This window comes from Meles meles, chromosome X (assembly GCF_922984935.1).
Source record: "Meles meles chromosome X, mMelMel3.1 paternal haplotype, whole genome shotgun sequence".
Lineage (NCBI taxonomy): Eukaryota > Metazoa > Chordata > Mammalia > Carnivora > Mustelidae > Meles > Meles meles.
In genome coordinates, this window is record NC_060087.1 from 105,951,154 (window position 1) to 105,974,852 (window position 23,699).

The following is a 23,699-nucleotide window of genomic DNA, read 5'->3' on the forward strand; positions in this document are numbered from 1 at the left end:
TCTGTGGCCAATTTTAAATCATAGGTTGGCTTCTTTTTGTCCCTTGCTCTACCAAAGTTTTAATAGGGATCTTATAGGGCCATCGTCCTGGGATGTGTGACCTGTGCAGTTGCGCAGGGCCCCATGTTGTGAAGGGTTCCACATTTTGTTTAATGGCTGCCACTGCCTTGAAATCCTTAATAAATTTTAACACAAGGCTCTGTATTTTCACTTAACACTGGGCTCTGCAAATTATGTAGCTGGTCCTGATGGGGATGCCCTTCTACTCTGCCATCAGATGGTGAAGATTCAGGAAATGCAAACTCATTTTATTATTAGTCTTAACCAAGCATTATTAGCAAGGGAGATCAGTGGGGAGCGGGAAAGATTAATCAAAAAATAGAAATAATTTCTAAATGGAAATCAGTTCAGGATCATTCTGTGTCAATGCTGTTCTCTATTAAGGTGGATGGAAACGGAATTTCAGTAATGGAAAAGCATCTCAAAGGTAGTCTACGTTGGGTTATAGTCATGACACAAATCATTGCTGTCAACAACCTCTTAGATATCTTATCATGGCCCCCAATGCTTGTTAAACAACTCTGGTAGAGTGGAAAGAGTTGGTTTTAGAGCTAGAGTCAGAAAAGATTTCAACTTTTAGGTCTGCCATTAACTAGCTATGTGGTGTCAGGTGAATTATTCTGCATCTCTGAGAATGATGGTTTTCTCCTGTAAGAAAGTCAGGGTGGAAGAGGATGGACTAGAATTGCTAATTTTTAGACCCTTTTGGGTCAAGGAAACTTTTATTATGAATTTGATAGAAGTTAAGAATCTTCTTTAATTTCTTCCTAGAAAGATGCAGATGAGGGGCACCTGGGTGGCTCAGGTCATGATCCCAGGGTCAGGATTCCCTGCTCAGCAGGGAGTATGCTTCTCCAGCTCCATCTCCCTCTGTCCCTCCCCTGCTCATGCATTCTCTCTCCCTCTCTCTCAAATAAGTAGATAAAAATCTTTAAAAAAAAAGAAAAATGTAGATGCACACATAATTTTGTATATAATTCTAGAGCTTCAGTGACCTCCTGAAATCCAAATAGAGATCTCAGACCAAAGACTTTTTTGCACTAGATAATTTGTACAGTACCCCTTGAGCACTAGCACTCTGTCATTCCAAAGTGCATTCTTTCAACATTGTGTTTGATCGATTCTGGTTGGGGATTAAACCCAAAAGCCGAAGAGAGCATCGCATCTCGTGTTGGCAAAATCAGGTGGCGAGAAAGCATACTTGGGGCCATGTTGGTATGTTGAGTAACACGGTTTCTGCTTCTCTTGCCAACATTTAAAAGTCCTGATGAATAAATAATCAGAGCGACAATTACAAGTTCCCTGAAAGCCATCATCTCCTTCCCTACCATTGTCAGGATCTGCTTTTTGTACATTGTAAGCCTAGTGAGCTCCCTTAGAATCCTTTCTCCGGAAGGTGATTATGCAGTTTTGCAAATAAGTAGTGTGCCCTGGTGACCTCCAATGGTGGTTTGGAGCCGGATTTTTCCCTCTCAGTAACAGTTAAAGATCCCCCTAACTCTGTGGCAGGAAATGCTTATATAAAGTATCAATTAAAGAGTTCTCAATGCAATGGTAATGAGACATACTCTTTTCACCTCATATCTGCTTTTGGAATTGCTCTCTAGTCCACAACAAAAAAGTGCATTGGCTGCAAACCCCACAATGATATTACTTTTTTCCCCTAGTCATGGCAAATAGCAACAAGGCAGTCACTTAATAAGTTCCCTCTAATTTTTATTAGGTTTACTTTCTTGGGAGAAAGCTCTATGAGCTAATAAAGTTATAATTTATACTTAAGACTTATCCAAAATCTCAACTAACTTTAATGAGAATGGCTGTATGTTGGGGTATTTTTGCATGTGGCTTCTTGCTCAGAGTAACAAGGCGAAGTTTCTTTCCGACAGCAGCCCATTTTAACATAATCCTAGAATTTGCAATCAGTTTAAGAGAAGGCAGACATTTCACCCGACAGAGCTGAGCTACTCTCCCGATGCACAAGAAACTGGCAAATACAGAAGCAACCAATCCTAGACTTCTCTAATGGAGGCAGACTGTGACACACTAAATGCCTGCTCTTTTTCATATAATTAAAAAGGGGGGAGAGGGGCTATTCAGGGCTGGCAATGAAAATGCTGAGCCCTGACATTACACTCTGCCTGGTACTGTGGCACCTGAGTAACGTGATAGGAAGAAAAAAATAATTATTTGTAAATATTTCAGAGAGGCTGCAGAAGACACACTGGTCTGGCAGTGGGCTGAGATAGGTGGGGGGGGGGTGGTCCCTGGACTGTATATATTGGGAAGGCAGGGGAGAAAAAAGCCATTAGTATAGCAGAAGGCATTTTCTGAACGATGTGACTGCCTGCCTTGAGACACTCTTAATTCTGTCTGGATTTCTGTTTTCCTGCGTTCTCTCCCTTACCTCCACACAGAGATATTAATGGGATGTTTCTCCACCAAGAGTCATTGCTGGTCAGGATAACCCTGTTACATTTGCAGAAGGCTCTGTCCTCTGGTCACAGGATCACACCTTTGACTTGACTGCTAGTCATCTTGCAAATATTAACACTGGCTTATGAAGAAGACTTTATTATAGCTGTTTATAAAGAAAGATTGTAGCTTGCTCCCCCAAAGTCACTGAACATAGGGCAAAAAACTGAATGCTCATTCTACTCCTCCAAGCAGCAGATTTTGTATAATGTGGGGATTGAAAGAAGGCCGAGGGTCATGGTGCCCCTGACAGCCAATTCAGTGACTGTGACATTCATCTATGAGGGCTGGGATAGGAGACTGGCAATAAACAGCCAAGGTAAAGATGTTATGCAAGGAAGCTAATGTGCAAAATATGACAAGATTAGGCAGATGATTTTCAGCAGCTTCAGGATAAGGCTTCAGAAATCATAATGGTTGCATTTATGAAAGTAATACATAATTAAAAGTAGTTTGATAGTGTGAAAAACTGACACGTTACCTCATGAACTCAAGGAATATCTAAAAATAATTTCATGACTTTTAAAAGGTAACTAACAACAAAATAAAAACTTTTTTTTATCCAAAAGGAATCATTAAATAGAATAAATATTTCCCATTCTTTTCAAATAGGTTAATGCAAAACAACAACAAACAATAACGACCAAAGACAAGAGACCTAAGGAACTAAACGAAGGCCTTGGCAACAGTAGACTGAGACTATATAGATGTAGAGCTATCTACTGAGAACAGGTATGCTCTCTTAGAACTTCTACCTTTTCCTATTCTCTGGTGATTTATCATAGGATAGGATGACCCCAGAGGCTCCTCAGTTTGACACATTGCTCAGTGGCCTGAGATGCTTTGTTGATTTATCTATTATTCCTGGCTCACCAGGAGTGTCAGAATTAGGTGATGAATTTTTATCAAGTGCCTTTTCAGCACTTATGGAAATATTCCTATAGTTTTCTTTTTTAATCTATTAAGGTGGTGAATTATAGCAATAGGCTTCCTAATGTTGAACCATCTTTGTGATACTAAAATAAACTCTATTCAGGGCACCTGGGTGGTTCAGTCTGTTAAGTGTCTGACTCTCGACTTTGGCTCACGTCATGATCTCAGGGTCCTCAGAGGGGACTCTGCTTGAGATTCTCTCCCTCTCCCTCTGCTGCACACCAACCCCCACCCCTGTCAAACAAACAAACAAACAAATAAATCTTTAAAAAAATTCTTTGGTTATGGTGTATTTTTTTAAAATGAATCACAGATTTGATTTGGTAATTCTTGGGATCGATACCGTAGTAGTATACAAAAAGAAGGTTTAGACATGATAGTGCCAAAAGTGAGGTAGCAGGGTGGAGAAAAGTGAGGTAGCAGCAGGAAAAGAAAAAAGCATCTAGCAGTGAAGTAACCACACAAGAGGTCCTGTACACTGAAATCTAATATACAAGATTTTTTCCTCTAGCTGCTCTGTTTGAGCCTCACTGTGTAGTAGTGAACCTAGAACATGGATGACCTAGATGCCACCAAGGCAGGATGATGTTCTGCCTCACACTCACATTTATGATAGCCTCTGTGTACCTGGGCACAGCTCTCCTCTCCCTTGGGGGCATGTCATTCCATTTCATAAGGAAGACTAAGGGGTCTGCCTTAGCCTCCAGCTTTGTTCATTTATTTGTTCAGTCATTCAACAAATATGCAATATTTAATGGGTATCTCTTATTAGGAACTGGAGCTATGAGGATGAAGAACACAGAACAAGATGAGACTTCTCCCTGTCACTGCCTCTCCCCCTGCCACATGGAGCTCACATTCTAGTGGGAGGACGAAATATAAAAACAACAACGACAACAACGACAACAACACACACACACACACACACACACACACACAGTGATAAATGTTATGATAGGAAAATGAAGTGTATTAGTAGTGAACGTAACAAGAGAATTTAAGGTGGAATGGAGAAACAAGGAAAAGCCTCTTTATGCAGAAGGGGGTTTATCTTACGAAGTATAGGGAAGAACATTCTAGAGGGAGCAGTATGTGTGCAACGCCTTGAGGCTTGGTATCTCTGGGAGATTTAAAAAAGGTCAGGGTGCCTAGAGGGTGGGTTTCTCTCGAGTGTATCAAAAATAAATGAAGAACAACCCCTTCCTCTTCCCAGTGTGAAATAAAACAAAACGTTACTATCTTCTTGCAGTACTTAGGCATTTTTCTTGGGAGAGGTTTTAGGAAATAGAGTCACCTTGCAAATGGACTGGTTATCTTTTAAAACAATGTGATTGATTAAAAGGGATACAATGTTATAATAGAAAGAAGGGGGCTGTTATTTAATAACTCAGCAAACCTTCACTGAGCTGCTCTATGTGCCATGCAGGTGATGGGCTGAGCACTGCAGATACAGTGGATATTACCCAGGGTAGAATAATTTGTCATTTGAGAGAGGCCAGAACCTGAAGGGTTACCTATCTTTTGGAACTTTCATCCACAACTCCTTTAATAACTATCACAAAAATAAGATCACCTTACATTTATATAACACACAATAGTTAAATACATTTTTGTGTATATTACCTAAATGGAAGACTCACAAAAACGTATGAAGAAGATACATTTACTCCCATTTGATAGATGTGATGAGAGTGAGGTAGTGTGACTAGTTCAAGGTCATCTGCCTAGTAAATGGCAGTGGCTCATCAGCAAGTGCTTCTTTCCGCTTCTTTCCTCACAGCTATAAAGGGCAAGACCCGTGGTTCGGAAGTGCTAAATAATCTTTTATTTACTCTGAGTTAAAGAGATAAGGATTAGAAGGAGGCCAGGCCTAGCCTTGAAGGAAAAGTACCCTATATTCTGGTTGGCCCAAAGTACATCCAGTTATGTTGTTGTCTTGATGTAATTATGAACAACATCCCAAGCATCAAAAGTATCTGGTTTGAATAATAAATTATATGGTCACCCAGTCTTGGAGAGATATCTCCATCCTGCTCTAGTATGGGTTGGTAGAGGGGACTGGAAGGCAAGAACAATTATAAATGCTACCTTGGAAAATAGGACATATGGTTTGGAGAATCATTCAGAGATTCTGTCTCTTGACTATGTCATCTTACCAATGGCTTTCAAATTCTTATGCCTGAAAGTTATTTGTGACCCAGCATACACACGGGGAGACACACACACACACACACATGCACACATGCACACACGTATAATTGAAGCCAAGTTTTCTAGATCAACAGTCTCCTAATATCTTTACATTCTGGTATTTTCTATTCTGTTCACTTTTGATCTATGCCATTCCATTCTGTTCCATTTTGTTCCATGAAAAAAATACTGGTCGGGGCGCCTGGGTGGCTCAGTGGGTTAAGCCTCTGCCTTTGGCTCAGGTCATGATCTCTGGGTCCTGGGATCAAGCCTCGCATCAAGCTGTCTGCTCAGTGGAGAGCCTGCTTCCCCATCTCTCTTGCTGCCTGCCTCTCTGTCTACTTGTGATCTCTCTCTCTCTGTCAAATAAATAAATAAAATCCTAAAAAAAATTACTGGTCAACTCACCAGAGAGATTTCATAATCTACTAATGGGCGTGCTTAGCAGTTTGAAATGGGCACGGACCATTGCTTACCAGGATATCAGGGTCATTTAAAAATCCTGGTAGGCTCCAGGCATGCTTACTTCTGGAGGTCCTATCTCACATCTTGTCAAACGTATTAAAATGGATAGAACTCACAACACATATCCTACATTAAACATATTTCATATGCAAGTGTGAAAATTGAGAAGCAGTTGACAAGCTGACATAATGCTTCATTTTGTAGACATTTATTTAAACATTTATTAATGTTGATTTTCTGGTTTTCTTTTCATATTTTGGTGCCAATATACTTATTTTTCAGGTTGCAAACATTTTCACCGGTCCTTGAAAAACTCATATCCTTGGTGCTCTGCCTATAAAGCTGAATGGATAAAACAGCCCCGCTCTCAGTTAACGATTATGAATTCATGAGTGGAGCGAAATGATGAAAGATTATTATCTCTGCTAGCTTCTTTGACAGAAAGCCACTGGGGCGTTGAATTGGGTGCTCGGTAAGGTGGGTTGGTCAATTTAGTGAAGAGAGGCCTCAGGGAGAGGCGTGCAGAACTCAGGACCGGGAGATCCGAGTTTGAATCCCTGCTCTGGAGAGGACTTTAGGCAAGTCACTTGCTCTTTCTGAACCTCAGTTTCCCCCTCCACAAAACAAGGATCATATTCACTGCCCTATGCCTACAAGGCAGGAATGTTATAAGGATTAAAATGAGATAATGTACGTGAGAGTACTTCACAAATTGTAAAGCACTACCTATTTATTATTAAAATATTCAGTGGCTGCGATTTTTGTGGCTGCCCAGCCTGCGTAGGTTTTACTGAAGGGAAATTTATGAACACTAAAGTATCGTTCTCAGGGATGTTTTGTGTGCACAAAGCAACCGTAGTTTAGTACCTATTACTATTAATGTTCCCTTGTTTCTCTCTAACACAATTTAGACAGACTCCTATACACCGTGAACCTTTAGGAAGTCTAGTTCTCTCTGCAACACCACTCTTTCTTGCCAAACTACTGTATTAAATAATTATGCAATTGTTGTTGCCAATAACCTTGAAAAAAATAGAATTGTTTATTGCAGTGCTACTAAAGGCGATGGCTGATTTCCTGAACTTCCAGGACTTCAAACCGCTGCGATTTAATTTAATTAAAATGAAGACCGGGCAGAATGCATTATTACATATTGATAATGTATGCGGACACAGGCAGACACAGGGAATTATTTTGACAAAATTCATATAATGGATGCAGATCAGAGCCCCCGAACAAGCCAGTTTGTCAAATTAAATAAGCCATCTCTAGAATTTTAACAGCACTGTGAACTTAACAATAATGATTTTTTTACACTGTTTTGCAAGCGGCAGATTTGGGAAAGAAACTAAATAATATACAATGATTTCCAGACATCATACCTTATTTAGAACTAGAGAATCAAGTACTTGGGCCAAATTATTTCAAATGCACAGATGGAGTTTTTTAGCAGTGGAGTCTTATCTGTGTATCAGACAACAAAATCTTTAAGCCGGATGAACTAGTGATTCTGGTTTTTGTACTGCAACCCTGGGGGTGATTTTACTCTTCTTCTACTTGATCAATATTGTACTTGGATTAATCAATCTATCTTATCAGTTGTCATTGATACTTTCCCAAGGAAGTAGTTCACACAATCTCTGTTGGTAATTTACTTACTCTGGTATTGTCCCTCTATTTGTGAAAGCTGTTGCATTGCAAACAAAACAACCCAAAACCAAAACCAAAACCAAAACAAAACAAAATAAAAAAATGGTGGGATACTGTAGGATCTCAGGCACTCCTTTCTCACTGTGGCTGTCCCTCAACCTTCTATTCTTCTTCTGAGACACCCTATCCCTTAGGGATGCCACCAATTCCCCATAGCTGATCTACGTGAGAAACAAGAGTCCCACATTTCAAACTAAGTAGGCATTTCAGTTTAGATATTCACCATCACTTCAAATTCAGCTTGTTTAAAGCTGATCTCCTCTTTCTCCATCGCCCAGAAATAGGTGGGACAGAGGTTCATATTTAATGGGCATGAAAAGGAAGGAAGAGTGGGAGAACTTTCCAGCCATTATTTTAATCCAAATCCTTGCTATAACTGGGACTGTATGAATATAGTTCAAGGTTTGTCTCCTGTTACTGTTGTAACAGATGACCACAAACATAGAGGCTTCAAATGAGGCAGATTTATCATCTTGCAGTTAAGGAGGTAAGAAGTCTGAAATGGGTCTCACTGTGCTGAATCAGCAGGCTGATTCCTCCCAGAGGCTCTAAAGAAGAAACCATTTCCTTGCCTTCTCTAGCTTCTAGAGGTCACCAACATCCTTTTTGCTTGGCTTTCTTCCCCCATCTTCAAGACCAGCAATATCTGACCCTCCTGTGCCTTTCTTCCATGGTTATACCTTCCTCTAACTCTGACCTCCCCTTCTGACTCCATCTTCCACTTTTAAGGACCCTTGTGATGACACTGGGCCCACCTGGATAATCCAGGATAATCATCCCATCTCAAGATCAGCTGATCAGCATCCTTAATTCTCTTTTGCCATGTAGCATAATACATTCACAGATATCAGGGGTGAACATCTTTGTGGGGAGTGGTCATTATTCTGCATGCCAAAAGACTATACTAGGACTTCTGAATCTGAAGCAAACCTGAGAAGTGATGTATATATAGCAACATTGTCAATATCTGGTGCAAAATGTAGTCTGTTTCTTCTCACATTAGTTAAGCGATTATAAAATATGGGCAGGAGTACAACTAAATATTTTCTTCATGTTTCAGATTTAGTCATGTCCATTAAGGTATAAGCTCAGTGGCCACATACTTGATCCCTTTGTCTTCACTCATTTATGACCTGAATATTTATAGTCTGTTGTGTTCTTCAGGTGCTCACAATCCATCTGCAGAGAATTAGATTCTCTGACTTCAATCTACCACCTGCTCTAAAATTTTACCATTGTCAAATTCTCTTAGTCTTCATGGATATGGAAATGGAGACTAGGTAGTAAATAAAAATCCCTTTAACCATGATTATCAGGGACATTTCCTACAAGGTAAATATTCCATGTTCCATTTTAGGCACCATGCTTGAGATTATTTTGACTATTTTGTTTGAGATCTTTGCCAGTGTTCTTTCTCTACCCTAAAAAATATGTCCTTTAAGTACACATAAAATATTATGGTAACACTTTTTTCCTCTCTGGATATTTCTGAGTAGATCAATTTTCTTTTGTTTTTGTTACCGTTATTAGCCTTAAAAGTGAACCAACAACATATACTTTAGATTTTTAACTAAGGCCAATTTATAGTTAGAATGCTTTGGGAATTTTTTTTAAGATTATTTATTTATTTATTTGACAGAGAGATCACAAGTAGGCAGAGAGGCAGAGAGGAGGAAGCAGGCTTCTTGCTGAGCAGAGAGCCTGACAAGGGGCTCGATCCCAGGATCTTGGGATCATGACCTGAGCCAAAGGCAGAGGCTTTAACCCACTGAGCCACCCAGGTGCCCCATGCTTCAGGAAGTTTTAACCAGGAATATCACTGTAGAAATAGAAAGCAAACCAATACCCATCGGCAAACAGAAGGAAAGACGCTTCATCACTGGTGTGTATACTAGAAAGTCTTTGCTTTTTTTAGTGTTTTAGCTATTTATTCAATAATCCATGGGTATATTAGAGGCTAAGTCATTAAGAGTGCTTAACTACAACAAGGAAGAAAATTTTAGAATCTTTAGCACTGGAGGTATTTAAAAGAAAGACAAGTAACACATTTTATGCATAAAGTAAGGTTGATAAAATGATGCAGACACCATGGAAAACAGTTTGGTGGTTTCTCAACAAGTCAAACAGAATTACCATATGATCTAACAGATCTATTCCTAGATATATTTCCCCAAGAAGTGAAAACAGATATTCAAAGAAATACTTGCATATGAATGTTCATAGCAGCGCCACTCATGATATCTGAGGTGTAAAGCAGCCCAAATGTCCATCCGTTGATGAATGAATAAACAAAATGTGGTATCCACACAACAGGATATTCTTCAGTCACAGAAAGGAATGAAGCACTGATACATGCTTTGACATGGGTGAACTTTGGAAACATTATGCCAAGAGAAAGAAGCCAAATATGAAAGATGGTATATTGTATGATTCTATTTGTTTGAAATATTCAGAAGAAGTAGATCCATAAAGACAGAAAGGAGGCTGATGGTTGTCAGGGCCTGGAGAAGAGGGAGGAGTGAACAGTGACTGTTAGTGTGCGTGGGGGTGCTACTTTGTGGGGTAATGCTGAGAATATTCTGGAATTAGATATTGCTGATAGTTGTATGACATTGTGAAAACACTAAAAATCACTTATTTGTATACTTTAAACAGGTGAACTTTGTGGTATGTGAATTATATCTCAATAAAGTCATTATTTAAAAAAGTAAGGTTGAGCTGCATTTATGTGAGCCCTGGCAAGAAATAGCTGCTAGACATTGTCTTGGTCAGCTCTTCATGAGAATACTGGGTAAACTGCTAAGTGTCACAACTTAAGAAAAAACTAAAAACAAACAAACTAAAATCAGTGAACTAGTAGGGGTTCTGTGGAGGGTAAATAAGAAAGTAGAAAACAAAGCCCTATGGAGAAAAGTTAGTGGAATTTTGGGTTATCCTAGGGAAGCAAAATCTTTAGGATAGTATCCCAGAGAGAACATGAGGTTTGAGTGTGCAACTGTCCAGGTCCCTGCAGGAATCTCACATCATACTCAAGTGTTCATGCAGAGAGTCAGATGAAGGGGCTATTTATAGCAACATGAGCAGGGTGAAGGGAATCGACAAGGGCTGGTGACCCACTCAGGGACTGGCAACACTGAGAAGCTTCCTGGGTTTGCAGGGGCAAAGGGAGGGAATGATGATACAGAAGACCAGAGAGCCTGGGGATGTGGAGGAGGGGCTACCAGACAGGAGCTGCCATCTTCTAATGTAGTTGTTGCCAGAACTGCAATGAGGCAGGGAAAGGGGTAAATACCCTGACCTCCTTCTCCTTCCACCCTGCAGTCTCCAGATGGTGCCACCCCTTGACCACTTCAAATGGGAAGCCAGAGAGTGAATGAGTCCAGGCATTGGGTTCCCTAGAAGCCAGCCTCTCATAGCCCAGAGAAGGGTAGAGAAGAGATTGTGTGTGTGTGTGTGTGTGTGTGTGTGTGTGTGTGTGTGTGCGCGCGTGTGCTTGTGTGTGTTTGGTGCAAGGAGGGAAAATGGAGAATAACTGAGTGCTTGCCTGCTATACCCAGTTCCCTACTTAAAGAAGCTGAGACAAGAAATACCTACCTAGGCTCCAAGCTTTATACCTTGTGATCGCAATACTCCAGCCACCAACAGATCTGCAAAAACACTACCAGTGCTGAACATCTGTTGAGTGCTTACTGTGAATGCAGCACTTTACATTATTTACCTCATTTAATCCTCCTATTATAATAACCTATGAGCAGCATTCTCTTTATGATACCCATTTTATAGATGGAGAAACTGTGGCACCTGGGTATTAACTCATGGATCCAATGTTTCATAGCTACTAAGTAGACAAGTGATGATTTGAACCCACAGAGGGAGTCTCGCTCCAGAATTGTTCTCTTAACCATTACAGTCACGGAAATAGGGATTGAGCAGAAGTCTGTAGGCCGGCCGACAACCTCAATGGTAGTTAGCCCAATGGTAGAATTCTGCTTAAGGTATTTACTCTATGGCTGACACAATCTGATATTCTAAGAGGACTCCAAATGCACAATACAGAGTAAGTCACCAGACTGTGGGGTCTAAAAAGCCGAGAGAAAGGGAGGGTAGTTAATATGGGAGAAGTGATGAGTTCAGGCATCAGTGTAGCTGAGACACCATGGAGGGTGGCAGTGGACCCTTGCTGCAGAGCGGACAACTGGAGATGTTGCTAAGCTGACAGAGCAGATGCTGGCTTCCTAGAACTACAATGTATCTTCAGCAAGGCTGCAGTTTGCTGATGCCTTTTCTTGTTCTTTCTTACTTTCCAATGTCTTTACGATAACTCCCCACTAACTGAGGAAATCTGAACCACTTTATGTTTCTTGCATTCTAATAAAGTCCAACTAAGATGAGTTAATTTTTTAAATATATGAGGATCTCTTGGGCAAAGAAGAGTCATTAGTCTTTGTTTCCCCCCTCTATTTGTTTTTCTCTGGAAAGAAAGGGGGGAAATTGACACACCACAGTCTAAAAGATAAATGTCAGTTATATAGGAGTTATTCCATGATAGACACTTCCAAGAGAGGATATGAAAACATTTCCTCTGGAGAACTTTAAAAATAGTCTTCTCATCTGTCCAAGGGTGGTTTCCATGAAATACTGCCTGAAGGCATAAGAGTCAATGGCTCCCAACTGTGACTCCACATGTCAGGTCCCTTAGAAAGTTTTCACTGTCTTCTATAAGGTGAGAAGGCAAAAAAGACATTGCTGTCTCTCTGTCTGTCTCTCTCTGAGAATCAGTATTAGATTGCTTACTGTCATTTTTTTAGGACAGAATATTCTCTTTTCTGATGTTAGGATATCCCTTTCCTTGATGAAATTATGGTAGTGGCAGGCAAGTAGTAGATTATATTAGTTTTTTTTCCCTTTCTTTTTAAGATATTCTTGCTTGGCAAAATAAAAAGTTGGCAAATCTGTTTCAGTTAATTTTTTTAAATGTCATTTATCTGACAGAATTAAATATCTGAGAACCATAGGCGCAAAGGACCTCTAAAGGTTCCTACTATCTCTAAGATCTAGGTTTTAAAGTCTTGAAATAACAGCGAATCAAAAGGACTAGGAAGGTGAGATGATTTTTTTTTTTTTTGCATTTAGCCTACTGAAGTAACAAGTTAATGGAGTTTAACTATCTTAGACAGAAGAGATAATAAGTGGAGATGCCTATAAGTTAAAATTTTGTAGTTTCTAAGTGGAAATGACAGTCTAAATGTCAAACCCCAAAACATGGCCTAAAGAACGCCACACCAAAGGTCACAGTTAGAAGGCAATATTCAGCTCTTGAGACAGTTACAAGTCAGATAGTGTGTGACGCCTCTGGTACATAGCCATCCTGAGAGGAGAACTAAACTAGTTTTGAAGCAAAAATCTGTCAAAAGGGAACACTAAATAGGTCCAAAGAAAGTGGTCTGGATGAAAAAATGCCTTAGATCCTTTAAATAAAAGAAAACCATGATGTTCTGGTACATAATTATTCCACATACAAATTAATATGCAACTAGTATTTTCTGTTTGGTGAACATAATGCTGCTATTTACAAAGAATTAGTTCAACATACCCAAAGCCTCTGCCAGGCCCCAAACCTTCTGTCCATAGATGTCGGTCTTATTCCAAGCAAATGTGTAGATGAGATTAATTGCAGCAGGAAACCACTTCTGTGTGAGCCGTCCTTCCACAGCCACCGTGAGGTGTACTTTTATCATTCCCACCGGAATGGTCGAATGCGTCAGAAGGATCCGGAGCAGGGTTTTATACCCAGGGGTGCGGCTGCTCAGGTAACTCAGCCTCACAAAGCTGGAAGGAATGGGAATCTCCTCCTGTACAACCTGAAAGACAAAAAGCCAGATGAGCTCTATCAGTGGTCATGGGTAGAGGAGGACACTGCGTGCTTTCTTGTCTTAAAGACACACCAAAGGAGAGAAGCTAAAGGGATCCTGCGGACACCAAGGCAAGAATCTTGGTGAGGCTGTGTGGCCATAGGTTTCGAATTTTGCACTGAGTCCACATGGGGACAAGACATCCAACCAACCCTGAGGACTGTGCTCCTTTTTTCCCTGCCAGGAAAGACTGTGAAAAGAACAGTTTTAGTTTGTCAACAGTGTTCCAAAAATTGCTTAGTAGGAGTTGGAAAAGATCACACTGCTGAATGTCAAGCATTTCAGTGCTATGTGCTGCACTGAGGGGTCTTTTTCTTATATATACATACAGAAAATCTTGTTTGGTGTATTAAGTCATATATCACAAAACCACTGCTATAATCCTTATTCAGGCCAGGCTCTCTAGGAGGAACGACTCCAGAAACAGGCTCAGCAAAGTGATATTTTATGACAGAGATTATGGTTTCCCTAGAATTAATCTTTACTGATGCCATCAAACTTGTCTTCTTTGGACCTTTGGAATGACCCTAAGGGTCAATTTTTTAATCAAATTTTGCTTACATATTTCTCTGTGCTTCGACCTACCAATAGCTGGGAATAAGTTGGCACTTGTGACTGAGAAGCAAATAACTCCTATTAACTCCTATGCACATTTTACATTAAACGTTGGTCCCAGAATGAAACTACCACTTGGCTTCTTTAATTAATTGCTATTGCTTAGTTGTTTATTCGCACAGATGGAGTTAAACAACCAAAGTGGTCACTAAAGCTGAATCCTGTATTCCATGACTTTGAATTTTCAAAACTCAGCCGAAGAAAGATCCTATCCAATACTTTTAAGGTGACATGAATAGTGTGGATACTTTGTGCCCTCAATCATTTTTAGCTCAGAACCTTGTTCCTTTTCCAAATGAGTACACATAGTAGGACAGGTTGTTAGACACATGGTATCTCATATTGTCCGGGATTTCTGGTCACTTTTTTTCTGGGGACATAAACTGTTTTTGTCCATTCTTTGCCTGATTTTCCTTCCTTTACATTAGCTTGTTGATACCCGAGCTGTCCAATGGCTTTGTCTTCTTAGACCACGGCAGAAGTACAACAGTGAAGGCCAGTGGGACACTTACCACTTTAGTACATCATTTCCCTATGGAAACATGCAATCCTAGAGGAGACTGAAAACTTCTGTGCTGAAAGAGATCCGTACTTCCTAATGACAAGTATACAGAGACTGGAGTACCAGTTCAATGCACTCAAAATATGGTCTTGTTTTTTCTTCCTTTCTAAGGAAAACCAGTGGAAAAGACAGGAGGGGCAACTCATTGGACTCCTTTTCCTGCACAGCACTATTTTTTGGGGGAGTCTTTCACAGGTGGTATCCTCTGGGCATTGCTAACAGCTGCTGGAAATGCTGTGATGGAAGAAAAACCAATTCAATCTTGAAATGTCCTTTTACTTCCTCTTGAGTATACCTCTTGAATTCTGGACCTGTGTGACTTGGGTCCATTTTGGTGGCTTTTGAATTTAACTATCATTAAAATGTTTCTAGAACGTGATGACGAAATTATACTATAGATATTTGAATGGCTTAATATTGAAATGAAAATATTGAAGGCTCAATGAAGAAAAATTCTCAGGAACTATAAAATACCAAGGTTCCAAAATACGTCTTCCTCTAACCATAAAGCTTGAATACCCAAAAGCAAAGCTTTAAACAAAACTCATACAACTGAAAACCACCTTTACCAAATACAGCTAAACAACAGGCATCGTCATGACTTTTGAGAACAATGACAATGAATACAAATTAGACAATGGAAGAAAACTACATTTCTTAAGGAGCTTTAATTTCAGGACCACAAAGGTCCCACCTCATTGATTATACTGTTATCACTATTGAGCTAGCTAGCTAGCTTTGTTCTTTAGAGCACAGTGTTCATTAGGTCAAGGTTTGGGGTTTAATTCTCATGACAGCTAGTTCATCTTGCTTTGTTCTATGGCCATAGATAGCACCCTATAGCCCTGGCCAATCACTTTGCAAATGTGTACCAGAGAGATTATATTTGAAGGCTTCTCTTCATAAATGAAGGGCAACCCATAACAGGGTTGGCAGAAGTACCAGGAAAAGGAATCCATCATTTTACGCCATGAACCACTCCATGATACTATGATTTCATGCATCCAAAGGCCAATGTACCCACCTGCAGCTCAGGAACAATAGTTCCCCTCTCTGGACAGGACCCTCCAAATGATGTGAGTGGTGAAGGAAGCACAATAGGGTTTGGGCTGATAAAGTTGGAGATGTCACAGGATGGTGGGTCTGATACAACTCTCTGCATGGTTACTTTCTCTACCACAATGAACTGATTCCAAGGCAACCAGAGTGTCCTCTTCTCAGACAGGAAAGGTGATCGGTCAAAGATTAAGATGACAGAAATACCACCAATGGCTACGAGGTCAAAGCTGAGAAGGAAAAACAGAAGACAGCTTCAATCAAATGAACAACCAAAATAAAGTTCAAGTTAAAAAAATATGTAATTTTAGTGCACTTTCTTTCCTTTGGGGCTCAACTCCAGCCATTCGTATTTCTGTTTTATAAATTCCTTCTAGCTAAATATATGGATGACTTCTTTTCACTATCCAGTAGACTTTTGATGAAAAACTCTGTATCACCAGTTGATGTTCACCCTGAATTTGTAAACCAATTTTAATACTATCTTAAACAAAATCACTGCATGTATTTCTGCAAAGCTGTAACTTACGACTTAACATTCAGCAGCATCTTTAATATAATACATTATTCATCCTCAAAAAAAATTACTGTAATGTAACTCAAGAAAAGTAAAGAGCCAAAAGGTTAACTATCTTGTTCAGAATCACAGACATAGTGTCAAAATCTGGTGGTGTCTTTGAGATGGGATTCAGAGAAAGATAGCAGCAGAGGAAAGCTCTTCAGTGAAATTTGCTTGAACAATACCATGCCTGAACCCTCCACATCTGCTGGCCCACTTTGGCTCCTGATTCTACTTGAAGTCTATACTTAGGATTTCTGGGTCTGTCTAGAATGCCTCTTGGTTTCCTTTTGTAAGACAGCCCGTAATGGACCCTATCCATCTCTGCTGACAACAGCTTCCATATCTCTGACAAAGCAAGACTACCTCTCCTGTAAGCCAATTCTGTCCATCACTTGATGTGGTATCTGACATTATTCTTGCATTGGAGCATAACAGACTCAGATTTCAGTTCATTCTGCACTAGATGATTCTACCTTACTCCTCTCGTAAGCATAATGATGTCTTGGAGATAATGTACTTGAAAGCATTCAAAAAGCATAAGATCCTATGTAAAAGTAAGATAATGATAAATTATTACCATTATATCATAAAAATGGATAAAGGGCAATATGATGCTCCTTAATATTCAAAGCAACTTAAATTCACAGGAGAGAGATGTAAGCAATTCCCTGCATTAAAAGAGATCTTTCTGTAAAACACTTTTTCAATGATAGAATGCCCTAATAGGGAATCAGACTTAATTATGGATAGCTCACCATTCCCTTCATATGACATTTATTATATTTATTATAGTATTGCCAATCGTGTCTTGTTGCAGAAATCTTCCAGATAAAGATAAATGGGCAGTAACAAAGGATGGCTAACACTGTATTTTTTATTGCTATTTTTTTAGTCAAGTGGCTATAGTAATAAAGCAGCTTCCAAAAAGAGGGTCTGAAGGACTACAATAGTTAATAGAAAATAATCTAGGTTTGAACTAAGAAAAGAAAACCCAAATGGCTTATGATTTAAGGCAGAGAGGCTGAATTCATGATAATACAGAAACAGTTTAAGGCACATATTGTGGGGAAAATCCCAGAGTACTTGTCAAAGGACCTTTCCTCTAGTTTACATTCTATGTTGATTTACCTCCATGTCCATGGGCAAGTTTGCTTTGCCCAAACCTTGGCTCTTGCCTCTTTAAAACTGAAGTGCTTATTTATTTGAAAACAAATGCGTGCGGCACACACACACACACACACACACACACTATCCAAACAAAAACGTATGTACCTGGGAATTATTCTCTGTGTCTAGAAAGATTAAACAGACAGGGCAGGCATCTTGCTTTATAGAAAGAATGGGTTTTGGCTTCATACACCCCTGGGTTCGAATCCCAGCTCTGCCGTGTCAACTTTGTGTCTTTGGGCTAGTTATTTAGCCTCCATGAATTTCTGTTTCCTCATTAGTAAAATGGGGCTAATATGATCTATCAACTCAGCTGCTACTGCTAGTGAGTAAATTAGAGAAAGACTTAAGGGTCAAGGACTCAACAAATGTTAACTTTCCTTCTCAAATCGGATCCTTGGCCTTATTACATTTATAGATGTATCCTCGTGTAGTCCAAATGAACTGTAGGCCAGCTTCTGATTATGTATAGAAGAAGGTACCAATTTTTAAATTCTTTTGGGAACTTCCCCTAGGTTTCCTGTGATGGTTTACTTTTATCTGTCAGTGTGGCGGGGCTATAGTACCCAGTTATTCAGACACTAATCTAGGTGTTGCTGTGAAGGCATTCTGTAGATGTAGTTAATATCTACACTTAGTTGATCTTAAGTAAAGGAAATTACCATTGATAATGTGGGAGTGCCTCATACAATTAGTTGCAAGACCTTAAGAGCAAAACTGAAGTTTCTCTGAGGAAGAAGGAATTGTTTCAAAACTGCTGAGGTAGCATCAACTCCTTCCCAAGAAATTGCAGTTTACCACTCTCTACAGGTTTGAGCTTGCCAACCTCACAATCACATAAGCCAATTTCTTGAAATCTCTTTTTCTCTCTTATGTATACATTTGTATGTATGTATGTACACACATATACACACACAGGTTCTGCTTTTCTCAAGAAACCTGACTGATTTTTTTCCTCTTCCAACCTACGTGGTATATACAGTAAACACGGTCAGGCTGACTCAATTGCCACAGAGGTGGATGTGGCTCTATGGCCAAAATTCCATCTTATCATTCCAATGCCAAATTGCATGTTCCCTGGATCACTAGTTCTTTGGGATTTCCCCCACCACAAACGATCTCCATTGGCATGGATCATTAAGAACAAGTTATGAAGTCATATGATAGTGAGTACAAAAGATCCAAGGGAGAGGACCTATTTATTTGGAGACATGTCGATCCATAATAACTCAGACCAGTCCTAACTGTGGATGGAAGACTATTGAGGCCAAAGCAAAATGCTTATTTCTGCCTTACAGTATCCATAAATCCATAAACTCTTGACTTGAGGGGAATCAGAGGGAACTCCCCATTTCATTTTCCAAAGTCTTCCAAAGTTCCAGAGACCTTTTAGTACTTCTCAAGAATCCTCTAAGAAGGTCAGCATTTCACCTATTGTGCTTATCACTAGCTGAACTATAATATAAAAAAGTTCTCTTTCAAAACTTTCCTGAACACCTGTTATATAATCTGAGTTGAAGGTGGCTAGTCATAGAAGATAAGAACCAGGTTACTTGCGTTCAAATTCTGGGCTTGACCCTTATTAGTTGTGTTAATTTGGATATGTTTTCTCATCTGCAAATGGGGAAGATGATAATATTTCCTATCCCATAAGCTGTTGGGACGATGACACAGATAACACTTATGAAAATGCCTGGCATACAGTAGACACTCATACATATTTATTTTTCCTTTAGAATTGCCTTTTTCTTCTATTCTGCTACTTTGGCCTCTCCCAATCTACATGTCTTAATGTCTTCTTCCTTTTAGAGGGCTCCTTCTTCCACTGACATTCTTCCTTCTGCTTTTTATACATCACTTTGGTCCCATGACCTAGACTTTTCTTTCTTCTCTAGGGAAAGTTGTCAATTAACTTGTGCAAATTGATGATAATGGGGGTAATTCGTTCTACATCCCACACAACATATTTGCATTTAACTGGGACTTTTAGAGTCAACAGCTTAACCCAAAGCAGTGATGCCACTGGTGGGAACTACAGGCAAGGGGGCAGATAGGTTGGACTGAGATTTGGAGACAGAGGGCCCCTTACAACCTCTTAACTATCACTCTCTGTCTACTGGGTATTTACATGCTAATCTCAGTCTTTCTAGAATCCTTTTGCTCTCGGGTATAGTTTCTTTACTATACTCTGCTTTTGAAATGTGAAATGTACGTACTTATTCAGTCTGAGAGAGCAAAAAGCAGAGACATATAAATGGAAACTCCCATCACACTGTCACTTTATGTCCAGGAGATGATAGTGGGACAGTCTGCTTGGCATTTGGGCCACAGATTGTGAATGCTTACACCCTTTGTGGAGCCTGAGGGGAGAGTTATTGCCAGAGGGGACTCTGGCTGTATCTGTCATCTACATAAACCTAGTTCTCACAGAGAACTCAGCAGACGAGGGTCTTGGCATTTTACTTTAAACAAAAAACACAAAAATGATGACAAAAATTGTTCCTCTTTAATGTTGTCAGTAAACTGGAAACAGAAATTTTTAGATTTTTTAGACCTTGTTTCTTTTAAGCTCTTTTGTAAATATCAAATAATTCACTGAAACCTTTCTACACATGCTAAAAAAAAAAACAACCCTAAAGGCCCGTGAGTCCTCCAAGAGAGGTCAAATGTCTCTGAGGACATATTCTAGTTAAAGAAATAGTTCATTTTAAAATTTCTGGTACATGGTTGAACATGCTGGCAAGGCAGAGGCCACTCTTGTATACCAGTCACTGATGAGGGAGCCAGCAGAATTTTAATCATTCAATCTAATTGGGAGAAAGGTCCCTTTGAATTAGTAGAGAGTTCCAATTGTGGACTATTTAAAAGGAAATGTACTTTTTATTGCATATATACATATATATGCAATGGATATGTGTGTGTGTGTGTGTATTCAGACTATCTGTACCCAGAGTAGTTTTGCTGAGCTTATTCTAATATATAGATGGTTAGTTAATAATTAGCAATATAATTTACATACAGATCATTCATATGATTTACTGAAGTCTTAGAAACAGTTTTTCTTAAGTATGTTTAACTTTTCCTTATTAGGTTCTTTAATTAATTTTTATAATCATTTTCTTGACAGGCAGTTGAAAAAAATAAATTCAGCATAGCCTAGGTTGAAAAATTAACAATTCTGAAGTGGTTAGGATTAATAAGGTTTGATTGTAGGTTCTTGAAATAAGATGGTCTTTCACACTGTGATAAACTTCCAAGCCAGCATCTCTTTATGTGATTCCTGAAGCAGCTTGTCATGAGTAGTTCATTTTTAAGAGTAGCCATCTGGAGATTAGGGCACCCCAAGGCCATCATTACAATGTTCATGAGAGTCATAAATAGGTACCTTTAAGCTGGACACATGGGCCTATTGACTCAAATATTCTGAACAAATGTCTACCCAAATGATAGACAGAATGTCAACCTAAATGATAAACAGAAATGTTTTTGTGAGCAAATCCTTTTCTGGGATGAAAAGGTTTTACTTAGTGGTCTTGCTTCCCGGGTTTCAGAGAACCTGAGAACCCCTTAGAGAGTAGCCTGGTGGTTGGTGTTGAGGTTAAATCACTACAGTTATACAGACACCAAAGGGAATTGGTTAGGCTGACTGTGCTTGTCAATCAGTTGCAGCCACTAGTTAAAATAGGCCTTCTAGGAAGGACACATTAAAAATAAATGTCTTAATGAGGCTGAATTCTGTACTTCTGGAAGAAACCTTTTGGATGTCTTCATTTCTAAAATATTTTGAGGCTGCCATTGAAGGACGGCCCAAGTGCTCCATGGCTTCCTCTTTCTGACCTGCATCATCACACTGAATTTTGAAGTCAGATTGATAAATGGAATTGGATGAAGTCTAGGAAACCTTCCAAATGGCTAGGGATTCAAGAAGACTTGGGTAATAGTGCACAGTTATAATAGAAGAGAAATTTGGTTTGATTTAGTTGGGGAATAGAGGAAATAAATGTCACCAGTGACTTTCTGAAATACAGGTAGAAGGAAGATGGGCTTACAAATACTGCATCACCTAAGTCATTTGACTTATAGCTAGAAGTCAGTATTTGGCCCCCACAATGATTAGAAGCAATACTGACGTACCTTCCATCTTGCCGGCTGATGGTAAACCCATAATCACTGTGGTGCAAGAAACTAACATTCACCCCTACTAGAGGGGTTCCATCTACAGCCACCACTTGGCCTCGAATCACACAAGCACGCCTGCAACACAAGATCAAAGGCAAATATAAAGGCACATTGAAACTAGATTCCCAAAGCCAAGATGGAGACACTTTGGAAAACACAGTCAAGTATAACAGAGAAAACAATAATTTCACCAATCCAGTAGTAACTACTAATAACATTTTGAGGATGGCATGTATATCTTTTTTATTCATCAAAATTGGGATTATACTCAGTATAGATCTGCATCCCGATATTTTAAAAAGTATATAATTAACATTGCCCAATGTAATCAGAAATTCCATAATATATCATTCTGTGATTGTACAATATAGCCTTAACACAGCATTCCTTAACTTTAATCCATTCCTTATTTTAGGACATTTCATAGTTTCTTAACTTTTCCAGCACTGAATATATTATTATTCCTTAGGAGATAGTCCTAGCTGTGGAAGAATATTTTTCTTTTATTAAAATTATAACTCATTACCTTAGTTAATACATAAGTAAATAGTACATGTGACTAAAGTCTCTGCTCACCACCTCCCTCTCCCAGTTGTTGGGTCTTCTCCTCTGAGGTAATCAGCAACATCATTTTGTTGTGTGCATTTTCCATGCATTTACATACACAGGTGTGAACATTTTTAAGGCTCTTGATACATATTGACAAATTGCCTTTTTGGAAAACAATTTTTTTTAAAAAGCAGACTTATTTGGATAAATTTTAAGAGTTAGTCTGCAAAAGAGACTTGGTCCTTGGCTATCGTATTCTGTTTCTCCTGCCTAATTGAAATAAAATATCAGGCAATTTTCCCTATAAACAAAGGAATTTTAACCTTACCAAAAAATGGGATTCTATTAAACTAGCCCCTAAATTGGGCTGTCTCCCAGGCATAGTCCACTAAAATGTGTATACTTTCAACTCTTCTAAAATGTGTATACTTTCAACTCTAGTCTGACCAAGTTTTAACAAATTTCAGGAGCTTGGCAGTTAAGAAGAGGGCCCAGGAACAAATTCCAAGCAAAGATTTTTTACTGTTCTGCCATTACTATGGGCAGCAGGGGTTTGGGGGGAGTTTTTTCACCACTTGTGGAGGGGGGAGTCCAATCCTAGTTTTGGCAGCCATGAGCTCGAGAATGTCCATTTTATACCTGGAGCTGGTAGTGTTTAGGAAGGTTGAGCAAGGTTAGTGATTTTTTCCCTAGGGAGTTAATGTCATCTTTTTACCAAGTGGGATTCAGTAGATCAGGGAATCTTAATCTTGGATTAAAGATGGCCATGTTATTTGGGCAAACATGGCTTTTGAAACTAACCATGATAATTCCACCCTGGCAAGATACCTTCTTCAAACAGAATTAGCAAGTTGAGGCAACATATCTAAAGGCCATGGACACATAGCTTATTTGAGAGAGAGAGGAAAGTAATCTCTGAAAAATAAAAAGACAGTTGCCAACCAAAGTTTGTTTTGTATGTTATAGCCAATAAACTCCACACTAAGTTCTGTCACACAAAATCAGAGGAGTTGGATATGTTATGCTAATAGGATTTATCCTGCATTACCTAAGGCCTTCCCCCAAACTAACTACAAGCCATTAAGTACTATCCAAAAGTAAGCTAGAATAACTGTTGCTATTGGTGGATTGACCTCAGACAAACACCTCTAGTTTTGACACAGATCAGTGGCTTTCTTCTTTCCAGTGAGCTGTACACTTCATGAGTTCTGTAAATCATGGTTCTGAATGGTATGCAAATGGCATATTGGCACTTGCTTTGCCTTCT

General features: G+C 39.3%; 1 protein-coding gene across 1 annotated transcript in view; it reads right to left on the minus strand.

Moving 5' to 3' along the window:
- The window catches only part of TENM1 (teneurin transmembrane protein 1), an 811,134-nt gene that overhangs the window by 126,275 nt on the left and 661,160 nt on the right, over positions 1 to 23,699 (minus strand). Inside the window, exons 19-21 of the mRNA XM_045995540.1 lie at positions 21,839 to 21,958; positions 15,944 to 16,205; positions 13,424 to 13,691 (exon numbers count right to left, since the gene is read on the minus strand). Coding sequence (XP_045851496.1) covers positions 13,424 to 13,691; positions 15,944 to 16,205; positions 21,839 to 21,958 — 650 coding nt within the window. The remainder of the gene's footprint in view (positions 1 to 13,423; positions 13,692 to 15,943; positions 16,206 to 21,838; positions 21,959 to 23,699) is intronic.